The sequence below is a fragment of the Homarus americanus genome, unplaced genomic scaffold (assembly GCF_018991925.1).
Source record: "Homarus americanus isolate GMGI-L3 unplaced genomic scaffold, GMGI_Hamer_2.0 scaffold7217, whole genome shotgun sequence".
NCBI lineage: Eukaryota > Metazoa > Arthropoda > Malacostraca > Decapoda > Nephropidae > Homarus > Homarus americanus.
In genome coordinates, this window is record NW_024711888.1 from 32,602 (window position 1) to 49,635 (window position 17,034).

Here is a 17,034-nt window from a genome sequence, read left to right on the forward strand (position 1 = left end):
AACCTATCGACCCTGACTTGACATACCTGAACCCACCCTGACCTATCGGAGCCCACTGTAACCTATGAGCCTCCCACTTTGAGCCCACCTGACCTAATACCTGAACCTGACCCATCGGAGCCCACCCTGACCCTATCGGAGCCCATCCTGACCTACCGGAGCCCGCCCTGACTCCACCCGATTCCACCCTGACCTACCGGAACCCACTCTGACCTACCTGAGCCCACTTTGATCTACCTGAGCCCACCCTGACCCCTGAGTTTTCAACCCTGACCCACCTGAGCCTGACCCTGACCTACCTGACCTACCTTGAACCCACCTTGACCTGGCTGGAGCCCCTGACCTATCGGGGCCCAATTCTGACCTATTGGAGCCCACCCTGAGCCCACCTGACCTCCCAGTCCTACCCGAGTCCACCCTGACCACTGGAACCCACCCTGACCTACCTGAGCCCACTCTGACCTGGGAGCCCACCCTGACCTACCTGAGCCCACCCTGATCTATCGGAGCCCACTCCTGACCTATCCTGGGCCCACCCTGACTTCTGACCTGACCTAACGGAGCCCACCCTGACCTACCAGCGAGCCCAATTCTGCCCACTCCTGACCAGCCCACCCCAACGACCCTACCACTAACGAGCCCCTTCACTCCCACTCCTGACCTACCCACCTACCTGACCTGACCTACCAGCCCACTCTTGACCTACCTGAGCCTCAATAATTCGACCTACCTGGAGTCCACCTGACCTACTGAGCCACCCTGACCTACCTGAGCCCACCCCTGACCTACCTGAGCCCACCTGACCCACCTGAGCCCACCCTGCCTACCTGAGTCTGACCTACCTGAGCCCACTGACCTGAACCTGACCTACCTGGCCCACCGTACAACCCACATCGGAGCCCAATTCTGACATATCTGAACCCACCCTGACCTATCGAGGACCATTTGGGGCCCGACCCTGACCTACTGGGGCCCACCCCTGACCTTGAACCCATTGACCTATTGGAGCCCACCCTGACCTAACGGAGCCACCCTGACCTACCTGAGCCCCACCTCTTGACCTACCTGAGCCCACCCTCACCTACCAACGAGCCCACCTTGACCTACTGAGCCACCCTGACCCACCCGAGCCCACCCTGACCTACCTGAGCCCACCCTGACCTACCCCAGAGCCCATCCTGACCCAATGAAGTCCACCCTGACCTGTCGGGAGCCCACCCTGACCTACTGAGCCCACCCTGGCTTCTACCACTGGAGCCCACTCCTAACCCACTGGAGCCCACCCTGACCTCACTCAGATTCACCCTGATCTTAGCCGGGATTTCCACTTGACTCTACTGAGCCCATCTCCTGACCTACCGGAGCCCACCCTGACCTGGAGCCCACCTGACCTACCGGAGCCCACCTGACCAATCGGAGCCCACCCTGACCAATCCCAGACCTACCGGCCTACCCTCTACCGGCCCACTCCTGACCTACTATTATTTACTAATACACTTAAGTTATTATGTGATAACATTTTCAATACACCTTTTGCTTTTACCTGTCCCTCTTCTGCTTCCTCTCTCCCCACATCCCTTTCCCCTACAACCTCCTCCTCCTCTTCCTCCTATTCCCCATATCCTACAGTGTCTAGCCTCACCTCTTCTTCCGAGCCTCAAGTCCTCTTCCTACTCTCACCAACTCCCCCCAATCCTCCCCCCCCTCCTCCTACTCCCCACTACCCCAATCTCCAGTGCATCAACAACTTATCCTTCAATAAAGTTACACGTACAAGTAGTCATTACCTGGCTACGCCTTCCTCACCCTCCCCCTCTCACCTCACCTTCACCAACCTTCTCTTCCTCCCACTCACCTCTCAACCAACACAGCACCTCTCTCTCCCTCCCTCTCCATCGTTCTCCGCGTACTTAACTTAATATATATTATTATTATTATTATTATTATTATTATTATTATTATTATTATTATTATTATTATTATTACTCACTTCCACGAGCATGTGTTGATCCTGACAGTTTGAGGCACACCCTCTCTCTCTCTCTCTCTCTCTCTCTCTCTGTCGGAGGTCGGGTGGAGTCGAGGGTCGTCGAGCCGAGCAGGTGGGGGAGGCCGGCAGGTCGTGTGGAGTGCGGGAAGCCGTGTGGGGGGAGTCGGAGCAGGGGGAGTGGGGGAGGTCGTTTGAGTGGGGAGGTCAAGAGTGAGGGAGGTCGAGCCGGGTGGGGGGAGGTCCGGGAATCGTGGAGGTGAGCGAGGTCGTCTGAGGTACAATAAGTCGTTTTAGTGAGGGAGATCGAGTCGTTCATGAGGGGTCGATAGGACGTACTTAAGGATAGGTGGACCTAGTCTCCTTCAGAGAGAGAGAGAGAGTCACATTCCTGGACTCATTTGTGCACATGACTCAGCTGATCGAACTTGTTACAGACGTGAAGGCCAGCACCTGTGTCGACCCAGTAGGTGGCGTGTTGTTGGCCCAGTGTCTTCTCCCATACAGGTAATCATCTCTCTCTCTCAATTTTAGGTCGTCACTGCCAATTTTAACCTAATTAACTCGAAACTTAAACTACTACTACGTGAATCCAATATACATACCTACATACATACATACATACATACATACATACATACATACATACATACATACATATCAGTCTCCACCAGTCACTTTTAATAAGAACTTTTCCCCAGATCTCCGTCAACTGGAGGCAGCGTTTCTGGCCTTCGTTCACCAACCGAAGCTTCATAGTGTAACCTGCCGCCCACTGCTACACTGACCAACCGCTCTCTGCTACGCTAACCTGCCGCCCACCATGTCCTACTCTACACCAGGCGCCTACACACATCCTGCCCCCCGTAGAGGAGTCCTATCTAGTATTGCTCAACTTAAGGTAGGGCGGTGTTTTAGGATACTGTCCCTCCGCTGATGATGGCTGTGTCACCTCACCTGTGTTGTGTGAATGTTGAACAAGGGAGAAATAGGTGATTCCTTAACTAGAAACACTCTCTCTGACAACAGTGGTGGTAGTGTAGTGGTTGACAACAGTGGTGGTAGTGTAGTGGTTGACAACAGTGGTTGTAGTGTAGTGGTTGACAACAGTGGTTGTAGTGTAGTGGTTGACAACAGTGGTGGTAGTGTAGTGTATTGGTTGACAACAGTGGTGGTAGTGTAGTGTATTGGTTGACAACAGTGGTGGTAGTGTAGTGTATTGGTTGACAACAGTGGTGGTAATGTAGTGTAGTGGTTGACAACAGTGGTGGTAATGTAGTGTAGTGGTTGACAACAGTGGTGGTAATGTAGTGTAGTGGTTGACAACAGTGGTGGTAGTGTAGTGTAGTGGTTGACAACAGTGGTGGTAGTGTAGTGTAGTGGTTGACAACAGTGGTGGTAGTGTAGTGTAGTGGTTGACAACAGTGGTGGTAGTGTAGTGTAGTGGTTGACAACAGTGGTGGTAATGTAGTGTAGTGGTTGACAACAGTGGTGGTAGTGTAGTGTAGTGGTTGACAACAGTGGTGGTAGTGTAGTGTAGTGGTTGACAACAGTGGTGGTAGTATAAGTGTAGTGGTTGACAACAGTGGTGGTGAATTAGCCAGTGTAGTGGTTGACAACCGGTGGTGGTAGTGTAGTGTAGTGTGGTTAGCAGTGGTGGTAGTGTAGTGGTTGACAACAGTGGTGTGAGTGTAGTGTGGTTGACAACTAGTGGTGGTAGTGTAGTGTAGTGGTTGACAACAGTGGTGAGTAAGTGTAGTGTAGTGGTTGACCTTAGTGGTGGTGGTGTAGTGTACTGTGAGTGTAGCCTACGTCTCCACACCCACCCCTACCCCCACCCCACCCTACCCCCACACCCCACCCCCTACCCCCACACCCCACCCCCTACCCCCACACCCCACCCCCTACCCCCACACCCCACCCCCTACCCCCACACCCCACCCCCTACCCCCACACCCCACCCACACAGAGGTCCACAGTGTCCCAATTCACCTTTTTCTCCCCTAATATGACCCCCTTTACACACTAGGTGGACCCACACTGTGTACCACTTTGTTTTATTTCAGAATAGAGAGTTTCAGTTTTGCAGTAATTGTTGTAATGGCTGGCTGTGTTGAGAATGGCTTTAGTTAGGAGTTGAAGTTGATATTGGAATTTGGTGTGTGAGAGAGAGATGGGGAGGGGAGGGGAGAGAAGGAACAGGGTGATACTAAAAAGGAGAGAGAGAGAGAGGATACTATTACACATATATCTTTTCCACGTGACCTCCGACCTCCAACTTGTCTTCAGGAGCAAAAGGTGTGAACAATGCGGTGTCTCGGGTCACGCCCAGCAGTTACCAGGAGTGTTAGAGAAGTCTTACTATTTTAGCTGAATGGAAGAATCTTTTAGCTCAGTAGATTTTGTCTTGTTTAGTATTTTAAGGATTTACTAGTAGGGATAGAAGCGGTTATTATTATTATTATTATTATTATTATTATTATTATTATTACTATTATTATTATTATTATTATTATTATTACTATTATTATTATTAGCCCTCTTGTTTACATATATCAACAAGAGCACAAGAGCAAGTTATTTAGACAGGCTCTCTCCTCCCCCTCAGAACGTGACGGTAAGCCAGCTGGTATTGTGGTTTAATCAAAGCACCACCTGCCATGGACCCCCTCACGTGGCCAGGAACCGTGGCAACGGCTTCAGCGTCTTGTGGGCCATCGCCACCACCATCCTCACCGCCAGCCTAGGGTTTGCCAGTGTCGAATACTTCATTTCCTTCTTTCATCGGGATGTGAGGTCTCAGGTGAGGTAGAGGTGTGTTTGCGTGCGTGTCTGTCTGTCTGTTGGTGTCTTTGATAGTGTAAATTTACACACCTCTCCCTTTGTTCTCTTATAAAACAGTCAACCACACAGAGGAAGTGTATGGGTGAGGGAGGGGATCTATCATTCTGGGGTAAATAAACTGTTTTATCATTATTCCACCTCGTGCAGACCACCGCCATGGCAGCACAAATAGGCGGGCTACAGCTACCGACGGTGGTGATCTGTAACAGGGCTTACTTCTCCAGGGCCAAGCTCGAGGGTAAGTCTCGCCCCCTCACCTCTCTCTCTCTCTCTCTCTCTCTCTCTCTCTCTCTCTCATTTCTCACCCACACTCTCTCTCTCTCTCTCTCTCTCATTTCTCACCCACACTCACCTCTCACCCACACTCTCACCCACACTCATCACTCTCATCTCTCACCTCTCACCCACACTCACCCACACTCTCACCCACACTCATCCACTCTCATCTCTCACCTCTCACCCACACTCACCCACACTCTCACCTCTCACCCACACTCATCCACACTCACCCACTTTCACCTGTCAACCACTCTCACACTCGCCTCCTCCTCAGCCTACGAAATCAACCGGAACACAACCAGTTACTTGATGTTGGTTGCTGGGACGCCCAGCCTGGCTCGTCTAGGACTTCTGGACACCCCTGAAGGACGCCAGATGTTAGCTGACGCCCACCAGGACCTCCAGAGAATCCTAAGGCACAATAACATGACCATGAGCGAGCTGATTACCGCCGTATCCTACACGTGAGTTAAAGGATCATGAGAGTGTTTTGAAATAGGTGGGACACAACCAGTTACTTGATGTTGGTTGCTGGGACGCCCAGCCTGGCTCGTCTAGGACTTCTGGACACCCCTGAAGGACGCCAGATGTTAGCTGACGCCCACCAGGACCTCCAGAGAATCCTAAGGCACAATAACATGACCATGAGCGAGCTGATTACCGCCGTATCCTACACGTGAGTTAAAGGATCATGAGAGTGTTTTGAAATAGGTGGGACTCTCTCTCTCTCTCTCTCACGAGTATCCTAAATTGAGTTGATGGTTATGTTAGGTTAGGTTAAGTTGGTTAAGTCAGGTTAGGTTAAGTTTGATTAAGTCAGGTTAGGTTAAGTTTCGTTAAGTCAGGTTAGGTTTGTATAAGGTTTCTAGTCTTATCAAACTGTAAGTCGTCAAATCGGTATTCAGGGATTTTTTACTTCCTCCTGTGTCAGGTGAGATGAGTTGGCTCCTGCTAACTTACAAACCCAACCTGAATGTTATGGGTGTACTTTAAGTGTATCCTGTAATTAACTGGTGTGGTGGTGGACAGGTGTGAGGATCTGGTCCATAAGTGTGGTCAGGGGGCGATGGAAGAGGACCAAGAGAAGTGCTGCAGGAAATTCACACCCGTGTCCACCAACAGCGGCCTCTGCTTCAGTCGGGTCGCCGGAGCCTCTGACAGACAGGCCATCGTAGGCGAGTACATGGGACTGGTTTTCTATATGAAGCTCCGCAAAGACGACATACCTGGTAAGTTACGATGTTTCTCTGGTCACCTTATGTGTCTAGCTGTGATATTAGGATATATTTTAGCTGCACCATCACCACTGTATGCCGTTAGGTCAATTATGCTTTCATTAACAGAGGGAAATTGATGACTGTGTTTTAGGGTGTTGTGGTGTAATTAACCGAGTCTAGACCTTTTTAGACTTAACTGAACATAACCTCCTGTGATTTAACTATGCCGACAGATGTACAGCTACAGTTTAGTTATTAATGTAAAATGTTACTCAGTCAGTGATGGGGAAAATATTCTTCTGTACTGTCAGACCATTGTACTACTCTATTGCACTTGTTTCTAAATGACGGGTGATAGATGTGTATTACAAAATGCCTGTTTGTGTCTCCCCCTCGAGCAGTTGTGACGCCCAGCATTTTGCAAGTTTCTCGTCTGGTGAAGTCCGGCATACAGGTCACTGTCACCAGCAACCTGACCTACCTGGGCATGGTAGTGACCGGTCAGGGCACCATCCTCACCCCGGGCTCTCTCACCTCCATCCAGATCTCTCTCACCAAGGTCAGCGTCTCTCAGTGGTTCACCTTTCACCTACGAGAAGAGGTAAAAGTGTATATATTATATTATGAAGGTTTACATCACTCGGTTTAAACACATTACACCCCCAAATTTTGTTTACATCTTAAAAGTTAAGCTTACGTAAACAGTACGAAGCTTCAGACCAGCTTACGTAAACAGTACGAAGCTTCAGACCCTCTTGTCGTCCTCAGATCAACTCGCAAGGATTGAAGACACTTCTGGATATAAAGGAGCCCGAGTGTGTGCCTTCCTACCACCTCGACTACCACAAGGACAGATCTTCCTTCCTTGCCACCACCATCAACTGCTTCGACGGCGCCCTCACTAGATGCTTCAGGAGGGTGTGTGGCTGCAGGTTTTATAGCGAGGACCAAGGGGAAGGTGGGTAGGCGTGAGTCTCTCTCTCTCTCTCTCTCTCTCTCTCTCTCTCTCTCTCTCTCTCTCTCTCTCACCATTACACAACGAAAATATAAATGTGTCACTCCTTTATTCAATCCAACACAGTTATTATTTCTACCTCGTTTACACATTTCACTTAACTTTGGCCTACAAATTTGTGCCGACCTTAACTCAATTGTAACACGATATAAATTGCAATTAAAACTGAAACATGATATAAATTATAATGAGACTCGACTGTAAACATGATATAAATGGTTCAGTGAGCGTAACAGTTCAGCTAAGACCTCGACTACTCCTTCAGGATTAATGGAGAAGATGTGTACCCCACAAGAGGTGATTAAGTGCTACAATCAACTCATAGCTCAGGTGGGGAAGCTCTCTCAGGTACCGACCTTCAGTAACCTGGACGTGAGCGATGACCAAGATAAGTTGACCAAGGCTAATCGGTGTTTGTCTGCAGGCGAGTTTTGTTCTTTGTGTGTGTGTGTGTGTGTGTGTGTGTGTGTGTGATTCTGTTTGCATCTTGTGCGTGTGTGTGTGTGTGTGATTCTGTTTGTATCTTGTGCGTGTGTGTGTGTTTGTTAGTGAGTGTTTGTTTGTGTCTCTTCGCGTGTGTGTAGTTTGATAATGAGTGTTTGTGTTCGTGTCTGTGTCTTTTATAGTGTGTATGTGTGTATGTGTGTGTGTGTGTATGTCTGTCAGTAATATACCCAGAAATATAACAAAAAATACTTGAATTAACCTAAGCCCTCATGACTTATTTCTCTTTCATGGACAGCGTATCGTAAGTGTAAGCCCGTGTGTGACGAGCTATCATACAGTTACACCGCCTCGACTAACCCTATCCGTGCTACCCTTCTGGACGAGCTGAATAACAACTTCTTGGTGGATAATGAGTGAGTAATGTTATGGTCTGGGTAGCAGGGAGGAAGGGATACTAGCTTGTTTTATGTCTCCTGTAGTATTCCTGGTTGACGAGCGGTAATGGATAGTTCAAAGATAAACTACTTATAATTGTAATACTAATTATATAATGATTACCAATAATAAATTATAATAGTACTAATAATAATAATGTACAGGGTGTTCCTAAAAAGACCTGGACAATATCGTCTTATCATTTGTGGTTCTAAATTTATTAACAAAACATTTTCTCCAGGTCTTTTTTTGGAACACCCTGTACATCATTATTATTATTATCACAAAGTCACACATGAGTATGGTAGAGTTTTAATTCAAATTTGACGCCATTTTGATAGCCTATGATTTTGTTGTTGTTTTAAGAACATTAGAAAATAAGGAGTCTGCAATAGGCCGGTTGGCCTGTGCATGGCAGCTCCTGTCGAGAGTTACTACCACTCTCTATCATCCATGAATCTATCTAGCCTCCTTTTGAAACTTTCCAGCGTTCCAGCACTTACTACAAAGTTGCTAAGCTTGTTCCACTCGTCCACCACCCTATTTGTGAACCAGTTCCTTCCTATCTCCCTCCTAAACCTAAACTTACCCAACTTAAATCCGTTGCTTCGAGTCCTATCTTGCTCGGATATTATAAGAACTTTATCTATATCCCCTTTATTGAATTCTTTCACCCACTTAAATACTTCTATCATATCTCCCCACACTCTTCGTCTTTCTAGAGAATGCAAGTTTAGTTTCTTTAACCTATCCTGATATGGAAGGTTTCTAAGTCGCGGAATCATTTTCGTCATTCTTCGCTGCACCGACTCCAGTGAATTGATATCCATTCTATAATAAGGGCACCAGAACTGAACCGCATAATCGAGGTGCGGCCTGACTAGCGCAAGATATAGTTGCAATATGACCGCTGCACTCTTATTACTTACACTTCTAGATATAAAACCCAATACTCTGTTTGCCTTATTTCGAACATTAACGCACTGTTTTCTAAACCGTAGGTCCGGGCATACAAGTACCCCTAGGTCTCTTTCACAAGTCGACTTCTCTAGGTTGATGTTGTTAAGGCTGTATACATTATAAGTATTTGTTCTTCCAATATTAATTACGCTGCACTTGCTGGTGTTGAATTTCATTTGCCATTTTTCAGACCACCCCTGCAGTTTATTTAGATCCTCCTGTAATGCATTTGCATCCTGCCCTGAATTAATCTGCCGCCCTATTTTGGTGTCATCAGCAAACTTGCTTATTATGTCACTGCTGATCCCAGTATCTAGATCGTTTATGTAGATTATGAACAAGAGTGGGCCTAGTACTGACCCCTGGGGAACCCCACTGGTTACACGGGTGTAACCAGTACCTCATGTGATGTACCGGGTGTGTGAAGTGACGGGTGTGTAATGTGACGGGTGTGTAATGTGACGGGGATGTGATGTAACGGGTGTGTGATGTAACGGGTGTGTGATGTGACGGGTGTGTGATGTGACGGGGATGTGATGTAACGGGTGTGTGATGTAACGGGTGTGTAATGTGACGGGGGTGTTACGGTTATGTTACTGATACATTATGGGTGTGTTAGTTCCCGTGGCAGGAGCACATTGTCGGCCGTGACTGTGTACTACCCTCACCTGGCCTACACCTGCGTTAAGTTCTGGCGAGAGGACATCGGTCAGCTCATTGGTACGTTACTCACCTCTCTCTCTCTCTCTCTCTCTCTCTCTCTCTCTCTCTCTCTCTGTCTGTCTGTCTGTCTCTCTCTCTCTCTCTCTCTCTCTCTCTCTGTCTGTCTGTCTGTCTGTCTGTCTGTCTGTCTGTCTGTCTGTCTGTCTGTCTCTCTCTCTCTCTCTCTCTCTCTCTCTCTCTCTCTCTCTCTCTCTCTCTGTCTGTCTGTCTGTCTGCCTGTCTCTCTCTCTCTCTCTCTCTCTCTCTCTCTCTCTCTCTCTCTCTGTCTGTCTGTCTGGTCTGTCTCTCTCTCTCTCTCTCTCTCTCTCTCTCTCTCTCTCTCTCTGTATGTCTCAAAATTATTACTATAGCATAAAATTATCTTCCTTAATTTAAGTGAGATTTTTTTTTATAAATTAAGAATTCTTTAATTAATGATGAAAAACCGTCGTATAAAATGAAAGGTCAGTTTATAAAGTTATAACTAATTTAATTAATTTAGTGGATTTTTATCACCAACACAAAGTTTAATTATTTTTAGTTAGGAATTATTTTATTGATGAGTTTAATAATTAATTAATCGCTTTTAAAGGTTAAGAGAACAACAGGTAGTTTTGTTATGTATACAATAGGTGGTGATTTTTACACACACACACACACACACACACACACACACACACACACAGTCACATGCTCTAACTCACACACACACACACACACAGTACAATACACAAACACTATCACATACATACATACATACATACATACATACATACATACATACATACATACATACTTTATCGCTCTCTCTCAACCTGACCTAAAGTTGTGTAGCCCCTCTCACCTGTCCTGTAATAATGTAGTCCCTCTCACCTGTCCCTGAAGTAATATAGCCCCTACCTGTCCCTGTAATGTAGCCTCTCTCACCTGTCCTGTAGTAATGTGCCCTCTCACCTGTCCCTGAAGTAATATAGCCCCTCTCACCTGTCCCTGAAGTAATATAGCCCCTCTCACCTGTCCCTGAAGTAATATAGCCCCTCTCACCTGTCCCTGTAGTAATGTAGCCCCTCTCACCTGTCCCTGTAGTAATGTAGCCCCTCTCACCTGTCCTGTAGTAATGTAGTCCCTCTCATCTGTCCCTGTAGTAATGTAGGCCTGTGTTTGCTCCTCCACCAGGTGACCTCGGAGGCTACATGGGACTATTCCTGGGCTGTAGCATCATTAGCGTCCTGGAGTTCGTCACTTTCCTGGTGGCATTGGTGTGCCTCATGTGCTGGCGGCTGTACCTACGCTGTTTGTCGCCCCAACCTACCGTAGTTACCCCCCTCCCAGCCCAGGCACAACTAACTAGCCAAGACTATCCTACTGAATGGTCCATCACACACAGTACCAAATGGTCCATCACACACTACTAAATGGCCCTTCATATCAATAAATGGCCCAGAAAAAACACTAAATGGCCCCCCCATATCAGAAATGGTCTCTCGTATCAATAGATGGCCCCAAAAAACATAGTAAATGGTCCCCCTTACCACTAAATGGCCCCTCATACCACTATATGGCCCCTCATGCCACTAAATGGCCCCTCATACCACTATATGGCCCCTCATGCCACTAAATGGCCCTTCATACCAATAAATGGTCCATCTCACTACAACATTAAATAGCTCTTAATAAACCTAGCGCAAAATAACTCTAACCTAACCTAACCTAAGCTAACCTAACCTAAGCTAACCTAACCTAAGCTAACCTAACCTAAGCTAACCAACCTAAGCTAACCTAACCTAGGGTAACCTAACCTAAGCTAACCCAACCTAAACCTAATCCCAAGCTAACCTAACCTAAGCTAACTAACCTAAGCTAACCTAACCTAAGCTAACTAACCTAGGGTAACCTAACCTAAGCTAACCTAACCTAAGCTAACCTAACCTAAGCTAACCTAACCTAAGCTAACCTAACCTAAGCTAACCTAACCTAAGCTAACCTAACCTTTGAGAGACGGAGCAAAGCTAAGAGAGTGAAAAGAAGCTGAGAAAGTAATGTAGGATACTAAGAGAAGGAAGGAGAAACGTAGGTAAGAAAAAGAAGAACATAGAATTGAAGAGAAAACGAGAGAAATTTGATGATTAAGGAAGAGAGAGTTCAAGAAGAGAGATAAATACTGTAGACCAAGGGGAAGAGAAAATGGTGGAAAAAATAAGAATATGGAAAAAAAACGAACGAGGGTTAAAAGTAAATGGTAAATAATTAATAGAAAACGTAAATTGAAACATAAGGTTAAAGTAAATGGAAGATAAAACCAGTGAGGGAAAGTTAAAAAGAAACTGGTTATGAAAGTGATGGAGAGAGAGAGAGAGAGAGAGAGAGAGAGAGAGAGAGAGAGAGAGAGAGAGAGAGAGAGAGAGAGAGAGAGAGAGAGAGAGAGAGAGAGAGAGAGAGAGAGACAGAAAACTACAATAAATGGAACGCAAGTAGAAGAATAAATTTAATTCGTGGAAAAAAGATACGAACACAGAGAGAGAAAACAAAGAGAATGAGAAGGAATAACAAGATAAAATAAAGAATTAGCCAATGAAACAATATTTAAGACAGACAGACAGAAAATCGGCTTCATATATTGTATAATTACTGAGGAGGGGAATAACAAGTGTTTGTCATCACAACTGTAATACTTTATTGTTAGGAAATACATCACAAAAATATATATATACTGATTATTCATATAGTTACATACAGTTTGTAATTATAACTACAATAAATTTTATAGAATTACTTGTAACTTTCAGAAATTTTAGCTTATTATAGAACTTGATATAATTAGAGACATTTTAAACTTAATTTTCAACTTGTGTTAATGTTTAGGTAAGATATTATGATAGAAGTTTTACTCTTGATCAGAAATGTTTTAAAGATGCTGTAAAGTCATCTTAACTATAATGTAACTACACATCGTTAAACTCTACCAATATTCCCGCGTTACGTATGATTATGTTATGTAATGTGAACAGTTGCATGAAATAGATAGATATATAAATGTTTCTCATCTGCATAACTACATAATCTTCAATGTGTTAACTGTAATGAAAAGAACAACAAATAATGAAAATTGATTATCGTTTGACCATCATCCTTAAGTGACGTTGATAATGAGGGAGCATATGAGAGGAGGAATGATATTGATATAAGTAAATAGTACTGGAATCTGTGGGCTAACTTTTCATAACCTGGCAGTGTTAGTTTGGACCAGCTAGTGTTAAGTGTTTGCACCAGCCAGTGATAGTGTTTGGACCAGCCAGTGTTAGTGTTTGGACCAGCCAGTGATAGTGTTTGGACCAGCCAGTGATAGTGTTTGGACCAGCCAGTGTTAGTGTTTGGATCAGCCAGTGTTAGTGTTTGGACCAGCCAGTGTTAGTGTTTGGACCAGCCAGTGTTAGTGTTTGCACCAGCCAGTTATAGTGTTTGGACCAGCCAGTGTTAGTGTTTGCACCAGCCAGTGATAGTGTTTGGACCAGCCAGTGTTAGTGTTTGGACCAGCCAGTGTTAGTGTTTGGACCAGCCAGTGTTAGTGTGTTTGGACCACAGCCAGTGTTAGTGTTTGGACCAGCCAGTGTTAGTGTTTGGATTCAGCCAGTGTTAAGTGTTTGGACCAGCTAGTGTTATGTTTGGACCAGCCAGTGTTAGTGTTTGGACCAGCCAGTGTTAGTGTTTGGACCAGCCAGTGTTAGTAGTTTGGACCAGCCAGTTAGTGTTTGGACCAGCTAGGGTTGGGGTGTTTGGACCAGCTCAGTGATAAGTGTTTGGACCAGCCAGTGTTAGTGTTTGGACCAGCCAGTTAGTGTTTGGACCAGCCAGCGATAGTTTGGACCAGCTATGTTAGTGTTTGGACCAGCCAGTGTTAGTGTTTGGACCAGCCAGTGTTAGTGTTTGGACCAGCCAGTGTTAGTGTTTGGACCAGCCAGTGTTAGTGTTTGGACCAGCCAGTGTTAGTGTTTGGACCAGCCAGTGTTAGTGTTTGGACCAGCCAGTGTTAGTGTTTGGACCAGCCAGTGTTAGTGTTTGGACCAGCCAGTGTTAGTGTTTGGACCAGCATTATGTTATGTTTGACCAGCCAGTGTTAGTGTTTGGACCAGCCAGTGTTAGTGTTTGACCACAGTGATAGTGTTTGGACCAGCCAGTGTTAGTGTTTGGACCAAATAGTGCTAGTGTTTGGACCAGCCAGTGTTAGTGTTTCTGACCAGCCAGTGTTTGGACCAGCCAGTGTTAGTGTTTGGACCAGCCAGTGATAGTGTTTGGACCAGCCAGTGTTAGTGTTTGGACCAGCCAGTGATAGTGTTTGGACCAGCCAGTGTTAGTGTTTGGACCAGCCAGTGTTAGTGTTTGGACCAGCCAGTGATAGTGTTTGGACCAGCCAGTGTTAGTGTTTGGACCAGCCAGTGTTAGTGTTTGGACCAGCCAGTGTACTTGCTCAGCACCTAACAATCTGTAACTATGAACGGCCAACTAAAAAGATAAACTTGAATAATCGCTTTTAGAACAGTTTTATACATATCATGTTCCTTATATACTTTATATCCTGCGGTATGTTTTAGTTAAGTATATCCAAGTATATCCATTCATATAGCTTCCGTTTTCTCTAAGACTTCATAAACACCCCGAGCAAGAAGTATATTCATTTAACACTTTATATATTTGAATTAACCTTTTCTGTACCGCTTCTTGTCAGGTAACTTAGGTTGTGTGTCGGTGTTGATGTTGTCTTAGTTAAGTTAAGCAAGGAAGGAAGAAGTTCCCTCCGTTCTTTTAGTATTTCCCTGAAGTTTCTCTCTTTTGTTTCAGAATTATTGGCCAAATTAGTTTAGCTTCATTAGTCTAGTAAGTCTTTCGAAAAAAATGTGCGACTTTTCTGTGGGTGATTTTTGTATTTAATTTATGCTTCAGAGTTTGGTTGGTGGATATGTTTCCTAATTGGTCTATATCTCACTTGAATTGTGACTAAGAAAAGGTAATGTATAATTTAAATGATGTAATTATTGGTTATGTAATTATATTAACACCTGAGATTATGCTTTACCTGTAGTTATCATCAGTAAAGAGTTTTGGTGCCGTGATTATGGGTCAAAAGTGAAGGATTAAAGTCTCTCTCTCTCTCTCATCGTTAACACCTAATAGCCGACTAGTATCACTATAAAAGTGTGATAAGCATATAATAAAAGTCACAACACGATAACTTTTTTTTTGAGACAGATGTTTGTAAATGGATTTGAGACGAGAGGCGGATCCAGTCAGTCAAGCTCGGTGCTAACATCTGGTGGGAAGGGAAGGACAGCGTAGTATTGGTTAACCTATGTGTCTTACTGCGCCCATAACTCGTACATGACTGAGAATATAATGTAAGTTTCTTAATCAAGGAAGTGTTTACGAGTTAATAATCACAATAATAAAGCAGTAATCGCTATATGAAAAATAGAGGAACACGAAAAAGATTGTCTATTCACCTGGCAACTTTTCTTTAATTTATTACTTCTCTCTACCATTTCCTCTTCCAGTTTTTCTATTTTTCATAATCTACCTTATGTAAAAAGTGTATGAAAGATGTTAGATAAATATTAAGTGTTAGTTATATAAATTATTAAGCTAAAGTAAATAATGATAATAATAAATGGCCCAGACACTTAGCGATTACTGTATTTATGTCAGGAATTTGGGAATAGTGGTTTAAACTTGTCAAAATACGAGGCTCTACTTCACTACAGTTAATGATCTTTACCACCGCTACACTATCAAAACTCTGTAAGATTATATATAAATGCTATTTGATAATTATATTGGGAGTAATCTATGCAGTAATTGAATGGCCTATTCTGGTATAAGTAAATAACAAAAGGGCTACAAGATTTAAACCGTGTTACTCACCATAATGGAAGACCGATGTTGTTATAAGCTGCCTCGATAATATAATTGTAACTCGAGTGATCTTTTACACCACCATAAGATGATTTGGCCAGAAGATTGTCCCATTGAATTGTAAGTACCTGCATAATAGCACTATTGTAGGGTCGTCCCCCGCTATGTGCGGTCTGTGGGGCTGCCTCCTGAATACAATGTATTTGTTATTTAGTAGGATTCGTATTTCAATTCTCCTGTGTGTTGTGTGCTTCTCAAAACTGCAGGCGAGTGTTTGAGCCATCTGGCGCCAGTAAGTCCGAGATTTGGCGGTTTTAGTTTATAAAACCTTGTCAACTGATACTGGTTTACCTTCCTGGTTTATCTTTCACCAAGATGATGTTCTCGAAAAACCAGGAATATACTGAATGTGGGTGAGGGAGTGGGCGAGATGGGAGGGTTGTGGGGCCATCATCTTGCACGGGGCCCCTCAGAAGCTAGAGCCCCTGCACCATTGGGCCCCTCAGAAGCTAGAGCCCCTGCACCAATGGGCCCCTCAGAAGATAGAGCCCCTGCACCATTGGGCCCTTCAGAAGCTAGAGCCCCTGCACCATTGGGCCCCTCAGAAGCTAGAGCCCCTGCACCATTGGGCTCCTCAGAAGCTAGAGCCCCTGCACCATTGGGCCCCTCAGAAGCTAGAGCCCCTGCACCATTGGGCCCTCAGAAGCTAGAGCCCCTGCACCATTGGGCCCCTCAGAAGCTAGAGCCCCTGCACCATTGGGCTCCTCAGAAGCTAGAGCCCCTGCACCATTGGGCCCCTCAGAAGCTAGAGCCCCTGCACCATTGGGACCCTCAGAAGATAGAGCCCCTGCACCATTGGGCCCCTCAGAAGCTAGAGCCCCTGCACCAGTGAGAATACACAGTAGGGTTTAAATAGTCTAAAATTCTTAGAAATATAACAATATATTTAAACACTTACTCTGTTATGTCGTCACAATAACTAGGAACATAAGGTAATACTCAGCCTAATATTAAAATAATTAATATAAAGAAATATTTCCAATTATATGTACATATATCGCGATACTTTTCGGGACATGTTAAGCTGAGTAACATTGGTGTATATCAACAATGGTGGGTGGCCTATTGTGTGTTCCGCCTTTACTCATATTAGTAATGGTAAAATTATCATTGGAAAACGTCATAAAGGCTGGATGGTGTAGTATTGAAATGTCCATACGGAGGTCCACTGATTACTGGATGAA

The 17,034-nt window shown here is 44.9% G+C and overlaps 2 protein-coding genes across 2 annotated transcripts; both read left to right on the forward strand.

The window, feature by feature from the left end:
• The first annotated feature begins 2,396 nt into the window (after positions 1 to 2,396).
• On the forward strand, positions 2,397 to 15,019 carry LOC121858950. The gene is made up of 13 exons (XM_042355610.1): positions 2,397 to 2,453; positions 4,596 to 4,790; positions 4,979 to 5,069; positions 5,385 to 5,574; positions 5,610 to 5,786; positions 6,140 to 6,339; positions 6,729 to 6,886; positions 7,096 to 7,285; positions 7,608 to 7,775; positions 8,085 to 8,202; positions 9,816 to 9,904; positions 11,063 to 11,179; positions 14,964 to 15,019. Exons 1-13 carry the CDS (start codon positions 2,397 to 2,399, stop codon positions 15,017 to 15,019), a joined length of 1,806 nt encoding a protein of 601 aa, XP_042211544.1.
• Positions 15,020 to 16,220: 1,201 nt separating this feature from the next.
• On the forward strand, positions 16,221 to 16,682 carry LOC121858958 (alpha carbonic anhydrase 8-like). The gene has a single exon (XM_042355619.1). The coding sequence runs from the start codon at positions 16,221 to 16,223 to the stop codon at positions 16,680 to 16,682; it is 462 nt and encodes a 153-aa protein (XP_042211553.1).
• The last annotated feature ends 352 nt before the right edge of the window (positions 16,683 to 17,034 follow it).